Source organism: Mustela nivalis (assembly GCF_964662115.1).
Source record: "Mustela nivalis genome assembly, chromosome: 3".
Taxonomy (NCBI): domain Eukaryota; kingdom Metazoa; phylum Chordata; class Mammalia; order Carnivora; family Mustelidae; genus Mustela; species Mustela nivalis.
Window position 1 is genome coordinate 84,814,631 of NC_139022.1, and position 17,614 is coordinate 84,832,244.

A 17,614-nucleotide genomic window follows, 5' to 3' on the forward strand; every position below is an offset into this window, starting at 1 on the left:
CTGCGAATCCCACCCGAGAGCCTCACCTGTCCCTCCCCGAGGAAGTCCAGTTTCTCATAACGCTTTGCTCGCGACTTCACGTCCACCGCCATTCGTCGCACGAAAACTCGGCTCCAACTGAAAAGGGCAAGCTTCCGCGACACCAGGAATTTAAAGCTACCTAAATACCTCCAACAGCCACTTCCGTTGAGTGAGAGCCGGCGCTTTATGAGCTCCGCCCCACTTCCGGTTTGGGCTTGGGCGCTGCCGAGTAAGTCCGGCTAGAGCCCGCCCTACGGAAGCTGCGCGGGGCAGGGTTCGTTGCTTTTCTGCGCCGTCCCCGCCCTGTCACGCCGTAGTCTGTTGGTGCCGGAAGCGGTGTGTTTTCGCGGTTGACTATGTTACCGTTTTAACACAGGTATTCCCTTCAGTATGGGGACAGGTCAGCGTTCTGATATAATGTTCTGAGTTCGGGATTTAATAGGTGTGTCTGAGTGTGGAAGACTTGACCTTATCCCTGATCTCGCTGTCTGGTTCTTGGTCAAGGGCGTCCGTCGCGATGGTTGCTATGGACGCTTAGCGTCGCAATCGCCGGTTACTTAGAAGAGAGCCCAGTTCTTCCGGGCTGGTCAAAACGCTTTCTCAATTCAGTTCTTTGTTGAAGGACTCCCCGGGAAACAAAATCCAAGTCAACTGAAGAATTCCGTGCCGTGGAACAGAATTCTGGCCGTCAGTTTTCTACTCTATAAAATGGTAATAATAAGCTACATCATAACTGGTTGTGATGACTAAATAAAACACTCAGAAAGTTAAGACTTTGTAAGTGCTCAGTTAAGTGTTAATTTTGAGCAGTACTCAACTTTGAGGATCATCAGTTTTCATGCATATTAACACGTTACACACATAACTCACTTATCGAATGTATATTGAGCACTTACTATGTGCCTGGCTCTGTTGCAGACTGAGAAATCGGCAGGGAAAAAGACAAAGATCCATGCTTTCCAACGGAAAGAAATAAAATACGTTATGATACATAGTATTAAGTGCTACAGCGATTATAAAGTAGGGAAAGGGGTTAAGGTAGGACTTCAGTTTAAAAGTGTTAAAAGACATCACTGAAAAGCCACTGCAAAAAAAAAAAAATAAAAAAAATCATATATACATATATGCCATTGTAGTTTTCAGCAAAGTGGTATGATCTGACTTAATGTTTTAGAAAGTTCACTATGGCTGTTTTTAGAGACCACAACATAGATTTAGAGAGCAAAAAAAGGAAGGCCAGTGAAAGAATTGTTGCAGTTATCTAGATAGCTATGTAAGATTTGGCTTCTAGCCAATAGGATTTGCTGACAGACTGCATATGGGTTATGGAGGAAAAAACTGGTAATTCTAAAGTTTTGAGCTTAAGCATTTTATGTTTCTAAGAGATAACAATATTCATTTGCTTCATTTGTGAAGAAGGCATCAGAATACTAAGGTTCATAGTTTAGTCAAGGTAATAACAGAGTAAGGATTGAATTCTTGCTCTAGATCTAGACTACTTGCTTTTGAATACTAGCCTCACAAGTATTCAGTCACTAGATTTATTACTTGGGCAAAATATTTAACGTTTTTATTCCTAGTTTCCTCATTTGTAATAGGACTGCCCATTGGGTTGCTGCAAGGCTGAAATGTTTTACATTTTCAAAACCCTTAGAAAACTGCCAGTTCTGTTCCTTAGCTATCACATAACTATTACTGGTCACCTTCCAGCTCTTTGTCACTGGGTTTTTACTGAGTTGTTACGTTCATAGGCAAAATTATCATAGACTACACAAAACGCCATCCTTTTACCATTTATCTCTTGTGTCAAGATATACCTAATGATACATGGTATCATAGAACTCAGGTCAAAGTTGCTTCCAAAAGTTATCACTTTAACAGTAAACTAACTTTACTTGTAGCAGGAATAAGCTAAATAGTGAGCTAAATGTCATGGTACACTTGTGAGGCTAGAAGTTCTAAAGTGTATCATGGCATATGAATTGATAATCACTGCATTATACTATGCTGCTAAGTAAATTCCTATGTGGGGACATTTTAAGTACGGTAAAAAAGGGAGTTATTTAGGTAAAAGTCACGGTTCAGTAGGTCACTGTATGTATAAAATGCCATTCAGCATCTGTAAAGCATTATCCAGTTTACATAGCACTTGCAGGTATTAGCAACAGCCAGCTTTCAAGATGGCCCCAATGAAATCTTTCCTTCTGGTATCAATGCACTTATGTAGTTTATTCCCACAGTGAAACAGACTGTTCTGTGTGACCTGTAGAATATGTCAGAACTGAGTTCATCTAACTTTTAAGTAGATCATAAAAGGCATGCTTCTTCTGCCTTGCATGCTTAGATCATGTGCGTTGGGTGAAGTCAGGCTTCATGTAAGAGTTCAATCAGGTAGCCCTGTGAAGAGGTCTACATGGGGAAGAACTAGGACCTCTGGCCAACAGCCATCATCAACTTGGCAGTCATGTGAGTGAGTCACCCTGGAGGTAAATCATCTAGCTCCAGTCAAGCCTTCAATAATTGCAGCCCCAGCTGGTCTCTGATTACAACCTCCTGAAAGACACGGAGAGCTGTCCAGCCAAACTGCTCCAGAAATCCATACCCAGAGATAAAAAATCCATACCTGTTAAGTGATTATTGTTTTTAGCCAAATTTTGAGTTTTCAGTCATTAAGTTTTGATTTGCTACAAAGTAATAACACCATAGGGACACCGGGATGGTTAAGTCAAGTTAAGTGTTTGCCTTCAGCTCAGGACATGATTCTAGGATCCTGGGATCCAGAGCCACATCAGTCTCCTTCCTCAGTGGGAAGCCTGCTTCTCCCTCTGTCTCTGCCTGCCACTCCCCTGCTTGTGCTCTGATAAATAAAAGTGGAAAAAAAAGTAATACACAATGCACGAATGGATCCTATCATATTGTATAGCATTAGGGAGGAAATCTGAAGCTTGAACAAGTTCAGCAATTTGTGGATGGTTATATATGTTTTATCTCCTAAATGAAAATACAGGCTATTTATTTAAAGCTAAGCCAGGGCACCTGGGTGGCTCAGTGGGTTAAGCCGCTGCCTTCGGCTCAGGTCATGATCTCAGGGTCCTGGGATCGAGCCCCGCATTGGGCTCTCTGCTCAGCGGGGAGCCTGCTTCCTCCCCTCTCTCTGCCTGCTTCTCTGCCTACTTGTGATCTCTCTGTCAAATAAATAAATAAAATCTTTAAAAAAAAAAAAAAAAAAGCTAAGCCAGAATTCCTTCTATACCATCTTCTTTGGGAGCTCACCTTATGACACCAATTCCCACTGAGCATGCCTTTTTGCCATACTTGTGCTCATAAATTCTGTAAAAGTGATAACTTTTTTCTTTGTGACATTCATGGCTGGAGCTATAGCAAAGATGGCCTTCAGACAGTTCTAGTATGGGGCTTCTGACTGCTGGCCCACAGAATCACAGAAATCACTCTTCATTATCTGAACCAACTTTGTTTCGGAAAGCAAAAAAAACTGACCTTGTTTTCCTGGAACTGAAATGTAAAAATTAAGGGGAAAAAAAGAAAATAGGGCTAACTTTAAAGAATATATTCCAAGTAAGTTTTTAAATGATAACAGAAAAATCATCAATCACATTGTTTTTCTGAGTCACCAGAACAGCTTATTTCTAGTACCAAACACCTATCTCATATTCAACTTGGGCAACATTTATACTGGTCACAACAGAGAACTCATAGGAGAAGCAGATAAACTATGGAATAGCAAAAAGACAAAACAAAAACAAAAAAATAACAAAACAAACAAAAAAAACAAAGCTTAGTCTACAGGTAAATGAGCAATACTCAACAACAATTCGACTCTAATACCCATGAGCTACCCTTACTATTAGGAATGACTTCCTTAAAGCATATTCTAGAAATCATTCAAGGTATGGAAGAAAATTTATTTAGCTTTGTGAGGCTTTACTTTCACAATAATACATACCGTTGGCACTCTAAGACCCTATTAAAATTTCATAAATTGCCTTAATAAGGCAAATATTTAGGTTGATTTTATGAGACTTTCAGACATTTAAGTTTGAGAAAGTTAGTGGTTTTCAGAATTTGCACACATGATGACAAAACAGTAAAAGTAATCAAAGAATGAGACTTTCTTAACAGCCCTAATAATACAGTAAGTTGCAATGTCTAATCAAACATCTATTCCTAGGTTTATATTTATTTTGATCCCATATTTTCCATTTTAAACTCTGGCACTTTCTTCTGAATATAGGTTACAAATAATCTTTTGTCTTAACTCCTAGTTTTAATACCACAAAGTCACCTGTTTTACCTTGACTATATTTTTATTACTTAGTGTAGGATATGCTTTTTAAACTAGTTATACTCCAGTAACTCTGTGAATGGAAAAAAGTTAAGAAAACTAAGAACAAATAATGGAGTAATTCTTGCATTGATCCTCATCCAATTTCAGGAAAATCACTTCCCAAGCAGCAATTCTCTCTGATAAAAACCTGTGATAGTTTACTAGATACTGTGTACTTTTAATAGCTCCAACACTGGAAATACTTGATAACTGAAAGTAAATTAATAGGCTAACATTTAAAAATGTATACTTTAATAAGCATATAAACAATTAGGTAAGCTTTTGCAGAAGCTGACCAAGATACATATATTAGAAGATACAACTGTCCATCTAAATTTTCTATATTTCATTTTTTTTCTTTTTGCAGAGTATTCAAGTTGTTTGCTATATAATTTCTCATGTGCCATTTTGGATTTTTGGACAGTCTTTATTGTAAAGACTATTTTTTTGTCTGATGACAAATAGCAGCCACACTGTCAGTGATTATTCCGGACCTCCACGCTAAAAAGGAAAAAACAAAGCAAAAAATTAGGTGTTATATTTACAGAAGAAATGTTTTCATGGTCACTATACAAATTTACACCACTTTAAGCAAATGACCTTTAGGGTTTAAAAAAACAATTTCAATTTTTCATTTCTCTTAGGCACTCCTATCAATGTTATAAACAATTTCTGATCTGGAAAGGACTCAAGGTTGACCCTGATTGGTGGGCCTCAAATTTCTTGGTCTCAGCAGCCCTTCACACTGAAAAGTTACCAAGGACTCTAATGAGCTTCTTTCATGTATTACGGTTATTACTACTTTCCATATTATACTTCCACACATATATCCCTTCATGTATCTCTACTGAGGGCTTGTACATGGTTTACTTCTCATAGTCCGGGCCTGACTATCTTGGTCTTAGTTATTGACCCACCATCACAAGGTGATGGAAGAGCAAGAAAATCAGCCTATGAAATTCCAAAAGCCAAAAATGTTCATGTTTTGATAGTACTAAAATAAAGAGCAATGACATACTTGGATAAATTCAATTTCTTCTTGAGATACAAGTTTCCTTCTGTATTTCTGAGGTAATGTTTTTATTATTTCTGCAGTATCTGGTGGACCCTGATGCATCAGCAAATCTGGTGATTTACTTCCTTTAGAATGCTGTGAAATTGAAGAAGAGTGAGATGGTAGTCCAGCTGATCTCAAAACTTCTGATACTGAAAAAAAATATATAATTAGAGAAATAAATTGTTCAGGTATCTTAAAATACTATTTTGAGTTATCTATTATTGAGTAAGCAAGTCATTCTTCAAGTGCTAAGTGTAATTCTAACAGGTATTACTGAGTAACTTAGTTGGGTAAAGTTCATTTTAAATAAGGAGGTAGGCTTAAGCGAATGAATTACTAAAACAAGTTTGTAAAATAATAAAACTTCTAGGTAGTGAAGTTCAACCCATATAGATAATCTCATAACCTGAATTTTGTCAAATGCTGGCATTTATAATTAAAAATATCCCTATAAGGGGTGCCTGGATGGTTCAGTTGGTTAAGCAATTGCCTTTGGCTCAGGTCATGATCCCAGGGGCCTGGGATCCCTGCACAGTGGGAAGCATGCTTCTCCCTCTCCCACTCCCCCATTTGTGCTCTCTGTCAAATAAATAAAATCTTTAAAATATAGATATAGATATAGATATATCTTTATATATATCTATGCATATATATCTATATATATATAGAGAGAGAGATATATCCTTATAAAACTTGTTAAGCTCTTCCCTGAATCGAAGATCAAATATCTTATAATAAAAACAGGGACAAGAATAATGATTACTGAGTAATGTATAGAGTTGTTGAATCACTATATTGGGCACTGTAAATTAACTCTACTGGAATTAAAAAAAACAACAGGGACAAAGGACTGGGTAAAATGGACAGAAAAGAGGAGAACAACGTGTTCAGAATCTTGAGTTACTTTATAGGCAATGATTGCTCAGGGCTAAGGCAGTCTTCATCTATTGAGTGAATGAGTAAATGAGTGAATGAAAGAAAAGAAGGTCAGTTGGGAGAAAAATATAGGAATGGCTACTGTTCCTCACAATCTCTCCAATGTAAGCATGGGATAGTCTTTTCAAGGACAGAAGAAAGGAAAGAACAAAAATTTCCCTTTATAAAATCAATATCCTTAAAAATTCAGAGACAGGGTGCCTGGGTGGCTCAGTGGATTGAGCCGCTGCCTTCGGCTCAGGTCATGATCTCAGGGTCTGGGATCGAGTCCCGCATCGGGGTCTCTGCTCAGCAGAGAGCCTGCTTTCCTCTCTCTCTCTGCCTGCCTCTCTGCCTAGTTGTGATCTCTCTCTGTCAAATAAATAAATAAAATCTTAAAAAAAAAAAATTCAGAGACATTTCTGTTGAGTCACCACCTTTTTAAATGGAGGTAATATGAAGTTAATTTCTACTTGCATAAAACCTAGCAGACCACTGTGATCTAAGCTACAATGGTCTCATGGATTTTAAAATGAGTAAGAATGCCTATAATAGCATATTCATATATAAAAATGCTTGTACATATATATGTATTTTAAAAATCTGAAGTATAACTTACCATTAGGTTTAGGATTGTCTCTTCTGTCAGGGAATCTTATTAATGGAGTATGTGGCTTGACTACCTAAAGGAAAAATTAAAATACATGGAAAAAAAAGATGAAGCACTAAAACTATTAACTATAAAAGAAATCACCTACTGAGCTTCACAGATACCTTTGTTAAAATAAACTTAGTATTTCACAGCAACTTTAAATCTTACTATTTTACTCTTCCCCAACCAGGAGAGCTGGTCTATAAACTATTAATTTATCTTATCTGCTCTTCATAGTAACTTTAGACTTTACACTTAACTTATATTTTACTATACTTTATATTATTTATTTTATACTTTATATTTATACTTTACTTATATTTTACTATACTATCAACTGACCTCAAAAACAACCCTATGGAGGCACCTGGGTGGCTTAGCTGGTTAAGCAACTGCCTTCGGCCCAGGTCATGATCCCAGAATCCCGGGATCAAGTACCACATAGGGCTCCCGCTCCGCAGGGAGCCCACTTCTCCCTCTGACCTTCTCCCCTCTCATGCTCTCTCTTACTTGCTCTCTCTCTCAAATAAATAAATAAAATCTTTAAAAAAAAAACAACAACCCTATGAAATAGATGACACATGTTGCTGACATGTACTGCCCTGCTGCCTGGTAAGAATTCGAAGTTTCCTGACTTGTATTGAGTTTGTTTTCCTATGTCAATATCTAGCAGTGTAAAATAGGGTAAAAAGCATACTAAAAATTAGGTCATTAAGAAAATACTTTTTCTAAAAAAAAAAAAACAAAAACAAAACAAAAAAACCACAACTTTTTCTGGGATGCCTGGGTGGTTCAGTCGGTTAAGCATCTGCCTTCAGCTCAGGTCATGATCCCAGGGTTCATGAATCCAGTTCCGCCTTGGACTCCGTGCTCAGTGGGGAGACTGCTTTTCCCTTTGCCCCCCATGCCCCTGCTTGTGCTCTCACTGTCTCTCTGACAAATAAATAAAATTTTTAAAAGAAAGTATTTTTTCAAAATTACAAAAGTAACACATGTTCTGTGTAAAATAATTGGAAGAAATGGAAAAAAGCACAAATAAGAAAACACTGTCTATAATTCCCAAGCCCACAAAGAACAATTTCAACATTTTGTTAGTGCTTTTGGTCTGAGGGCTATACCCACGGTAATATTTTTAGAATATTGTTTTTATAACAAATATTTGCAGAGTATTACTGTTTTATCCCTAGAATTCCAGATAATGCTATAGAGGAACTTAAAGGGATCTTTCAATATTAAATTTTCTGAATACACAATGCTAAGACTCTAATGAACAGTATTATTTGCATCTAAAGTAATCTCTGAGTTGCTCTGTAACTAGTGATAGTGAGATATGTTTATCTGCAAAATACTGTATATATGTATTACATATTAGTTTATATGAGTACAGAAGTAAATAGGTTCGTTGGGACCAGCCTGAAACCACCACCATAACTGTGCTGCTGTAAGAAAATGCTAGAATAGAGTTGTCTCCCACAGTATAAGGGTACACACACGTCTTTCATGCTAAAAAACGAAGAGTCTAATGTAACATTGTGTGTCAACTGTACTTAAATAAAAATAAATTTTTTTTTAAAGATTTTATTTATTTGACAGAGATCACAAGCAGGCAGAGAGGTAAGCAGAGGCAGAGAGAGGCAGGCCCCCCCCAGAGCAGAAAGACCTATGTAGGGCTCAATCCCTGGACCCTGAGATCATGACCTGAGCCGAAGGCAGAGGCTTATTAACCCACTGAGCCTCCTTAAATAAAAAATTTTTAAAAAACCAATTATCCCTCTAGTGACTATTTTTCCTTTTCATAGCCAAGCTTCCTGAAATAATGTTTTATCCATCCATTTTCAATACCCTATTTAAAAGTTTTAAACATGTTCAACAGCTTTCAAGATAAACTTCAAACTTAGATTTGTCATTCACAGGCCCATCCTGATTTGGCATCTACTTACCTCTCAAGCCTCAATCCCCACCACTGCCTTTATACATTTTTTTTTTAAGATTTTATTTATTTAGTTGACAGAGAGAGAGAGAGATCACAAGCAAGCAGAGAGGCAGGCGGGGGTGGGGGAAGCAGGCTCCCTGCTGAGCAGAGAGCCTGATGTGGGGCTCAATCCCAGGACCCTGAGATCATGACCTGAGCCAAAGGCAGAGGCTTAACCTACTGAGCCACCCAGGCACCCCTGCCTTATATACCTTTTATTCCAGGTATTCTGAAGTACTTTTCTGTTCCCTATTCATCATGCCATTTCATCCCATTCAATCCACAGCTTGTGTTCCATGCCAGGAAATCTATCCTCAGTCCTGTCCTGCTTCCATTTTTCAGTCAGTGCTTTCATGTGGGGCTCGATCCCAGGACCCTGAGATCACTGTTCCAGTTAGAAAGAAAGTCTTGTTTTCATTTAGTATTGCATGGTATTGTTTTTAAGTTTTAAGATTTATCTATTTGAGAGAGAGCAAAGGGGAGTGAAAGAGAGAGAGCATGAACAAGGAGACGAGGAGAGGGAGGAGAAGCAGACTCCTGGCTGAGAAGGACACCTGACACAGGGCTCAATCCCAAGACCCTGGGTATCATGACCTGAGCTGAAGGCAAACCCCTAACAGACTGAGCCACCCAGGTATATCCCTCATCTGTTGATCTGTTAAAACAATCAAATATCACTTCCCTCTAAAAAGCTTTCCTGATTTTAAAAGTGTGATTTTAAAACTCCTCCTCTGGGTTTCCATGGCATCTGTGCCAGTATATCTGTGGGTGAGATTCCTCGGAAAGAGACTGCTGAGTCAAAAGAGAAAAAAGCCAATCTTGAGAAGTACTGGTAGATTTTCTTTCACGGAGTTTATACTGTTTTACATTCCCATATTGGATCCTAGAGTGCCCAATGAGTGCCTGCTTACACACAGCCTTCCCAAAAGACTTGTGTTATCTGACTTGTACATTTTTAATCAAATCTCAGTAGGGAAAAATGTTATCTCCATGTAGTTTTCATTATCAGCTATCTTATAAGTAAGGCTGTTCATCTCTTCATATGGTTAAGAGCATTTTCATTTCTTTACCTGTGAAGATGATATTCACAGCTCTTGCCTATTTTTCTATGCTTATAAGTTCTTTATATAGTATGCTTATAAACTCTTTTTCTGTTGCAAATTTTTTACCTAGTTTTTTTTTAGTTGAATAGTTTTTATTTTTTTGGATGAGTAAACATAGCTTTTTTTTCCCCCTTCCAGTACAGCCCACATTATCAGTTTTTTCCCCTTAATACATCTTGATTTTTATTTTTAAAGATTTTATTTAGGGACGCCTGGGTGTCTCAGTGGATTAAAGCCTCTGCCTCCGGCTCAGGTAATGATCCCAGAATCCTGGGATCGAGCCCCCCTATAGGGCTCTCTGCTCAGCAGGGAGCCTGCTTCCCCCTCTCTCTCTCTGCCTGCCTCTCTGCCTACTTGTGATCTGTCAAATAAATAAATAAAATCTTAAAAAAAAAAGATTTTATTTATTTATCTGACAGAGAGAGACACAGACAGAGGAAACATAGGCAGGGGGAGTGGGAGAGGGAGAAGCAGGCTCTCCGCTGAGCAAGGAGCCTGATGCAGGGCTCCATCCCAGGACTCTGGGATCATGACCTGAGCCGAAGGTAGACACTTAACAGCTGAGCTACCCAGTACCCTGTATCTTGATTTTAAAGCATAGTTGGGTAAGTTTTCACTGTTCCAGTTAGAAAGAAAGTCTTGTTTTCATTTAGTATTGCATGGTATTGTTTCTTTTAATTTTCAATTCTGAAATAATTATGGAATCATACGAAGTTGCAAAAAATGTACAGGGAAATTCCTGGTAACTTCATTCAGTTTCTACTACAGTAGTATCTTACATAACTATAGCACAATATCAAAACCAGGAAACCAACACTGGTACAGTCCATACAGCTTATTTTAGATTTGGTCAGTTTTATATGTACTCATTTGTGCATGTATAATTCTTTGCAATTTTGGCTTCATTTTTTACATTAAGATATCAGATCCCTTTGCAATTTATCACTTCCTCCCCAACTAACCCCTGGCAACCACTGATCTTTTTATTGTTTCCAGTTTTCTCTTCCAGAAGGTCACATATTTGGAATCATAAAGTAGTCTTTTCAGTTTCTTTCATTCAGTAACATGCATATAAGTTTTCTCCATGTCTTTTCATGGCTTGATAGCAAATTCCTTTTTAGTGTTGGATAATATTCCATTGCCTGAATGTATCACAGTTTATGTATCTATTCACCTACTACTAAAGGATATCTTGGTTGCTTCCAAATTTTGACAATTATGAATAAAGCTGCTATAAATATCCATGTGCAGGTTTCTATGTAAATGTAAGTTTTCAGCTCATTTGGGTAAACAGCAAAGTGCAATTTTTTTTATCATATAATTAAAGTATATCAAGTTTTTAAAGAAACTGCCAAACTGCCTTCCAAAGTGGCTGTACCATATTACATTCTCAGCAGGAGCGAATGACTGCCTAGTGTTCTACATCTTTGCCAGCATTTGGCAGTATTCACATTTTCTGGATTTTGGCCACTCTAGCAGGTATAAAGTTATATTTCTTTGCTGTTTTAATTTGCAAATCCATGATGACATATGATATTGAGCACCTTTACATATGCCTGTGATCTGTCTTTGATGAGGAGTCTGTTCAGGGCTTTTGGCCATTTTGTTGTTGTTGTTTTTAAGTGGGCCCCACAGCCCAGCACAGGGCTCAAACCCAAACTCAGGACCCTGTCAAGACCTGAGCTAAAATCAAGAGCCAGACATTTAATGGAATGAGCAACCTAGGCACCCCACCCAATTTTAAATCAGGTTGTTTTCTTTTGTTAAGTTTTAAGAGTTTTTATTTTTCAAAGATTTTATTTATTTATTTGACAGAGATCACAAGTAGGCAGAAAGGCAGGCAGAGAGAGAGGAAGCAGGGCTTGATCCCAGGTCCTCCGATCTTGACCTGAGCCGAAGGCAGAGGCTTTAACCCACTGGGCCACCCAGGTGCCCCGAGTTTTGTTTTTTTGTTTTTTGTTTTTAAGATTTTATTTATTTATTTGACAGAGAAATTACAAGTAAACAGAGAGGCAGGCAGAGAGAGGAAGAAGCAGACTTCCCGCTGAGCAGAGAGCCCGATGTGGGGCTCGATCCCAGGACCCTGAGATCATGACCTGAGCTGAAGGCAGAGGCTTAACCCACTGAGCCACCCAGGTGCCCCAAGTTTTAGGAGTTCTTTGTATAATCTGGATAATGGTCCTTTATTGGTTGTTTTTGCAAGTATTTTCTCCCTGTCTGTAGCATGTTATCTCACTAACTTAACTGTCTTTTGTAGACAAGATTTTAATTTGAATGACATTCAGCTTATCAATTATTTCTTTCACGTTATCATGTCTTTGGTGTTGTATCTAAAAAGTCACATCTAGGGTGCCTGGGTGGCTCAGTGGGTTAAGCCGCTGCCTTCGGCTCAGGTCATGATCTCAGGGTCCTGGGATCGAGTCCCGCATCAGGCTCTCTGCTCAGCGGGGAGCCTGCTTCCTCCTCTCTCTCTCTCTGCCTGCCTCTCTGCCTACTTGTGATCTCTCTCTCTGTCAAATAAATAAATAAAATATTTAAAAAAAAAAAAAAGTCACATCTAGGGGCGTCTGGGTGGCTCAGTGGGTTAAAGCCTCCGCCTTCGGCTCAGGTCATGATCTCAAGGGCCCTGGGATCAAACCCCACATTGGGCTCTCTGCTTAGCGGGGAGCCTGCTTCGCCCCCCACCCCCGGCCTGCCTCTCTGCCTACTTGTCATCTCTCTCTGTCAAATAAATAAATAAAATCTTAAAAAAAAAAAATCACATCTAGGGATGCCTGGGTGGCTCATTTCACTGGGCCTCTACTTTTAGTTCAGGTCATGAACTTAGGGTCCTGGGATCCAGTCCTACAGAGGGTTCCCTGTTCAGCAGGGAACCTGCTTCTACTCCTGCCTCTGCCCTTTCCCCTGCTTATGCTCACATGCACAAACACTCACTTTCTCTCTGTCAAAATAAATAAAATCTTTAGAAAAATAAATTAAAAATTAAAAAATTCAGGCAAACCTAAGATCATCTACATTTTTTATGTTATTTTCTAGTTTTACAGTTTTACATTTTACATACAATTCTACGATCCATTTTGAGTCAATTTTTGTGAAGGGTATAAGGTCTGTGTCTAGATTCATTTTTTCCAAGTGAATATCCAGTTGTTCCACAACATTTATTGAAAAGACTATCTTTTCTCCATCTATTGTGTTTGCTCCTTTATCACAGTTCAGTTAAATAGCTTTTAATTTTTAATTTTTACCTTTCTAAGTCTCTTAGTTTGAGGTATGCCTCATATATAGCATAGCATTGGATAGGTATTTGCTAGCCAAGTTGAGAGTAATTTTTTTTTAAGTTGTTTTTTTTTTTTTTAAGACCTTATTTATTTATTTGACAGAGAGAGATGACAAGTAGGCAGAGAGGCAGGCAGAGAGAGAAAGAGAGGAAGGGAAGCAGGCTCCCTGCTGAGCAGAGAGCCCAACTCGGGGCTCGATCCCAGGACCCCAGAATCATGACCTGAGCCAAAAGCAGCGGCTTTAATCCACTGAGCCACCCAGGCGCCCCGAGAGTAATTTTCTAAAAAGGATTTAGATCATTTACATTTTTTTTTCCTCAAAAGATTTTTATTTATTTATTTGACAGAGAGAGATCACAAGTAAGCAGAGAGACAGGCAGAGAGGAGGAAGCAGGCTCCCCGTGGAGCAGAGAGCCCAATGTGGGGCTCGATCCCAGGACTCTGGGATCATGACCTCAGCGAAGGCAGAGGCTTTAACCCACTGAGCCACCCAGGCGCCCCAGATCATTTACATTTACAGATATAACTCACAAGTTGGGTATATTTTGTCATATCATTTTATGATCATTTAAATATAAATTCCTTTGTTGTATCTTTTTTATTGCTTTCACTTGTGTTTTTTTTTAATTTGGAAAGAATTATAAATTATGGCTTTTTTGCATTTATATTTACATTACTACCTTTACATAATACCCTTAATGGCCACCTTCTGAGATACTACCCATTGGTACATTACTATGAGAAAGAATGAAAGCAGGTGATAGTGATCGCTTCTCTGCTTTCCTTCCCATCTTTTACTACCAGTTAATAACCAGAGGCAGGTGTATTCCAGCTTTTGTATACTCTCCCCCTTATTCCTCCATTTTAAAAGTTGAATTAGAGCTATACTGTCAGAACAATAGTATTACCAACAAGTCTTTCACCGTATCTCCATTATTCAGTCTTGTTCTTACAGTCACATAATTCAATGTTCATATCCATTTCCTATGCTGAAACAACTCTGAGTACAACTAAGTATTCCTCAGTTGTCTTTCATTCTCTGGGAGATCTAGTAGGAAGGGCTGCAGGGAACAATATTCCCTGAGTTAGTGAAGGTATAGAAGGGTTTTTAGCCTTTACAACTTAAAGGTCAATGTAGCCAGATACATCTCTGGTTATTATTTTCCATCCTTAACTTCCTTACATATGTTATCCAAATGTCCTCCTTTATGAACTATTATTGTTGTAAACTCTGATAACTTTCATTCTCTTTTAAGTGCTTGGTCTTGTAGCCTGGATCACCCAAATTTTTTCTTTTTCTCCTTTAAAATCTAAAGATTCCAGGGGCCCCTGGGTGGCTTAATCAGTGGGGCATCCAACTCGTGGTTTCAGCTCGTCATGACCTCAGGGTCCTGAGATCCAGCCCTGTGTGCATCAGGCTCTTGGCTCAGTGGTAAGTCAACTTGTCTCCCTCTCTCTCTGCCTTCCCACCCCCACCCCCATGTAAGTGCTTACACACATGTGCTCTCTCTCTCTCAAATACATAAATCTTAAAAAAAAAAAAAAAAAAAAAAAAACCAAACCTCAAGATTCTACTAGAATATACCCATTAGTCAACTACAGTTGGTTAATTCTCTCAAGTCTAAGGTATAGTTTTAAGTCTTCTTTTATATCAAGCAAGTTTTATTAAGTTATACATTTTGAGACGTTCTATTTGCTTGTACTTTTTCAGAGACTACTTATTATGCAAAAGTTGCATCTTCCTGTTTTTATCTACTTCTGTGACTTCCTTTGAATTGGTCTAATCTTTTCCTTTTTCTGTGATTTTTTTTCCTTTTCCTCTTTTCATGCACCATTTCCTTTAACAAAACTTCTGAGTTGCCTATTTACCTTTATATTCCTTCTACTTTAGTATTTACTTCTGGAAAGTTCTTTTAATTCTTCACTGAGTTCAGAGCTATATTGTCCCTAAAATCTTAACCTACAATCTAACTTCAACCACAACCTTTTTGTGTATAACTCTTCTCTGTTACTTTTCACTGTAAGCATCACCAAACCCTTCATTTCCTTGATTGTTCCTTTTGCGGTCAACTGGTTCCACCATGACTTTATCTCCTTTCTTATTTACAAGTGAGGTGTATCTTCACCTCACTTGTAAATCTCAAACCCTGAATTAATCCAACTACCCTTCTTCCCATGTCTCATGCAGCCAAAATGATTTTGTAAATGATAAATTATCACTTTTGCTTACATTAGTCCAAATATATCAAATATATATGCTTGCCATTCCATCATTTTTATATGTCTTCTTGTAGATATAGTCATTTCTCTTAGGTATAAACCTAGGAGTAAAATTACTAGGTTACAGGGTAGGTATGTTTAATTACTAGCGACTGACAAAACAGATTTCCAAAGTGGCCATATGAATTATAATTCTACCAGCAACAATGAGGGTTTCTCTTGGTATTGCCAGTTCTTAAAATTTTAATAACTTTAGTAGATGCAGTGGCACTTCCTGGCTTTAATTTGTATTCTCCTGGCAAGAGTTAAGTAGAACATTTTTTCCCATGCTTATTGCTCATTTTTATATCTTCTTTTGTGCAGTTTCAACTTTTTAACCCATTTATAAATTGAGCTATATATATTATGGATATGTATGGTTATACATTATGGGTACCAGTCCTTTGTCAGAGGTTCTCCTTGTCCTCACAGAATCTTTAATTAGTTAATGCTCAGTATCTACCTACTGAATAAGTGAGGATCATTCCTTGCAATGGGACTGAAGGCTGGGATCTAGGATTATCTTTCAAACCGAAACAAGGAAACAGGCTGTGTAAAACCACCACAAATGTGCAGGTTGTGTCCCTTTATATATTAACTTTACCTCTCCTATTTAATTTAGCCATCACTGCTGGAGAAGCAAATACAAAAGCTATCAGGAGTTTGTAATTGATGTGTGGATTAACAAAGTTCCTCTAAGCTACCAATTTAAACTCAAGGGGAAAAAAGCTTGGCCACAGAAGGCCTGGGAAAGCACCAGCCATACATGTTTTAATGCGTGTAAAACATTACAGATAAACTTAAATAATATCTTTCCCCCTTTCAATTCCCCCCACCCAGCCAGTAACTAGATGCTGGGATTGGTGGGGGAGGACAGGCCCGGGGTGAGTTCGCAGCTCACAGGCCAGTTCTCAGGCTATTCCCAAGACCTTGAAGGGACACCGGGTCAGATACAAGGTTCGCTTCCTTCCACTCGCCGTTACCGCCTTCCTTACGATTGGCTCATCCGGGGACATCACAGACGATGCTAAACGTCGATTGGCCAGACTACTGCCAGGGCAGCCTAGCCCGCTGACTCCTAAGAGGGCTACGGAGGTCCTGGCAGAGTATGGTCCGGGGACGGGGCAGCTGTTCTGCGCCTACCTGCTGACACACTGCAGTCCTGCAGCATGGCTTGAAGCCTCAGCTATAGTCCCGGCTCACTGCCCGACCCAGTGGGCTCAAGGTCCAATTCTCACACATACCCCCGGGCCGCGTCGCTGGCGCTACCCAAGGCCGCGGTGACGGCGCAGCCTCCGCCACCGCCTTGTCTCCCCAGCGCCTTTACTATAATCAGCAGTGTCCCTACCACTCACGGTGCGAAAAAGCGACAAAATTTCCTTACCTGAACGACCCTGCTGGCAGACGCCATCTTGCTGCCCATCATGACCCCGGGATGGGGCAGCTTCCGGGGCGCTAGCTAGGCGCAGAGAGAACAGGAGTCCAGGGCAGCTGGGGGCGGGCCCTGCCTGTGGCGTCACGGAGGAGGGACGAGCCGGCGATCCGGTGGGATCGTCCTCCACGGCGGAGCTAACCCACCCTCTGCGCCTGACCCCGCCCCACCCCGCCCCGCTTTCCGGCTAGGAATTGCCACACGTGCTTCCCATTGTTCAGTTTTGCAGACGAAGGTCTGTGGTGTTCCGTGTGTTTCGCACATAAACCTATGAGTAAATTAGGGCCATTTCCTTATCCAGATAGTCAGATTCTAATTTAAGTAGTGTCCAAAATTTAACCTGAAGCCAAATATGAAGTCACGTGGCTTCCTAAAATAAAGTCTTGTTGAAACTTGGGAGTTAGGGGTACCTAGGTGGCTCAGTTGGTTAAGCAACTGCCTTCCGCTGGGGTAATGATCATGGAGTCCCAGGATGGAGTCCCTCATTGTGCTCCCCACTCAGCTGGGAGTTTTCTTCTCCCTCTCACCCTCCCCTGCCTCAGGCTCTCTCTCTCCCCTGCTTTTGCTCTGTCAAATAAAT

At 39.5% G+C, this 17,614-nt stretch overlaps 2 protein-coding genes and 1 long non-coding RNA gene across 4 annotated transcripts in view; 1 reads left to right on the forward strand and 2 right to left on the reverse strand.

Annotated features, from left to right (window-relative positions):
• CDK7 (cyclin dependent kinase 7) overlaps positions 1 to 786 on the reverse strand; it is a 34,248-nt gene extending 33,462 nt beyond the window's left edge. The window contains exon 1 of one of the 2 annotated variants that reach the window (XM_082722985.1): positions 27 to 786. In XM_082722985.1, the coding sequence (XP_082579111.1) occupies positions 27 to 92 (66 nt within the window). In that variant the 5' untranslated portion in view covers positions 93 to 786. The remainder of the gene's footprint in view (positions 1 to 26) is intronic. The other variant, XM_082722986.1, reaches the window with a different exon arrangement.
• On the forward strand, positions 585 to 4,314 carry LOC309860681. The gene is made up of 2 exons (XR_014309526.1): positions 585 to 732; positions 2,366 to 4,314. It is a non-coding gene; the product is annotated as an uncharacterized lncRNA (long non-coding RNA).
• KGD4 (alpha-ketoglutarate dehydrogenase subunit 4) lies at positions 3,924 to 17,190 on the reverse strand. The gene is made up of 4 exons (XM_082722993.1): positions 16,987 to 17,190; positions 6,958 to 7,021; positions 5,385 to 5,572; positions 3,924 to 4,867 (listed from the first exon to the last, which is right to left on the reverse strand). The coding sequence occupies exons 1-4, from the start codon at positions 17,026 to 17,028 to the stop codon at positions 4,850 to 4,852; spliced, it is 312 nt and encodes a 103-aa protein (XP_082579119.1). The 5' UTR covers positions 17,029 to 17,190; the 3' UTR covers positions 3,924 to 4,849.
• Between the last annotated feature and the right edge of the window lie 424 nt (positions 17,191 to 17,614).

Bases quoted from the DNA above. Each gene is read 5' to 3' on its own strand.
- KGD4 (XM_082722993.1), bottom strand. From the start codon at position 17,028: ATGATGGGCAGCAAGATGGCGTCTGCCAGCAGGGTCGTTCAG. The intron at 7,022-16,986 runs GTAAGGAAATTT...TTTTTCCTTTAG, and splicing joins CTGCCAGCAGGGTCGTTCAG to GTAGTCAAGCCACATACTCC. The intron at 5,573-6,957 runs GTAAGTTATACT...ATTTTTTTTCAG, and splicing joins AGACAATCCTAAACCTAATG to TATCAGAAGTTTTGAGATCA.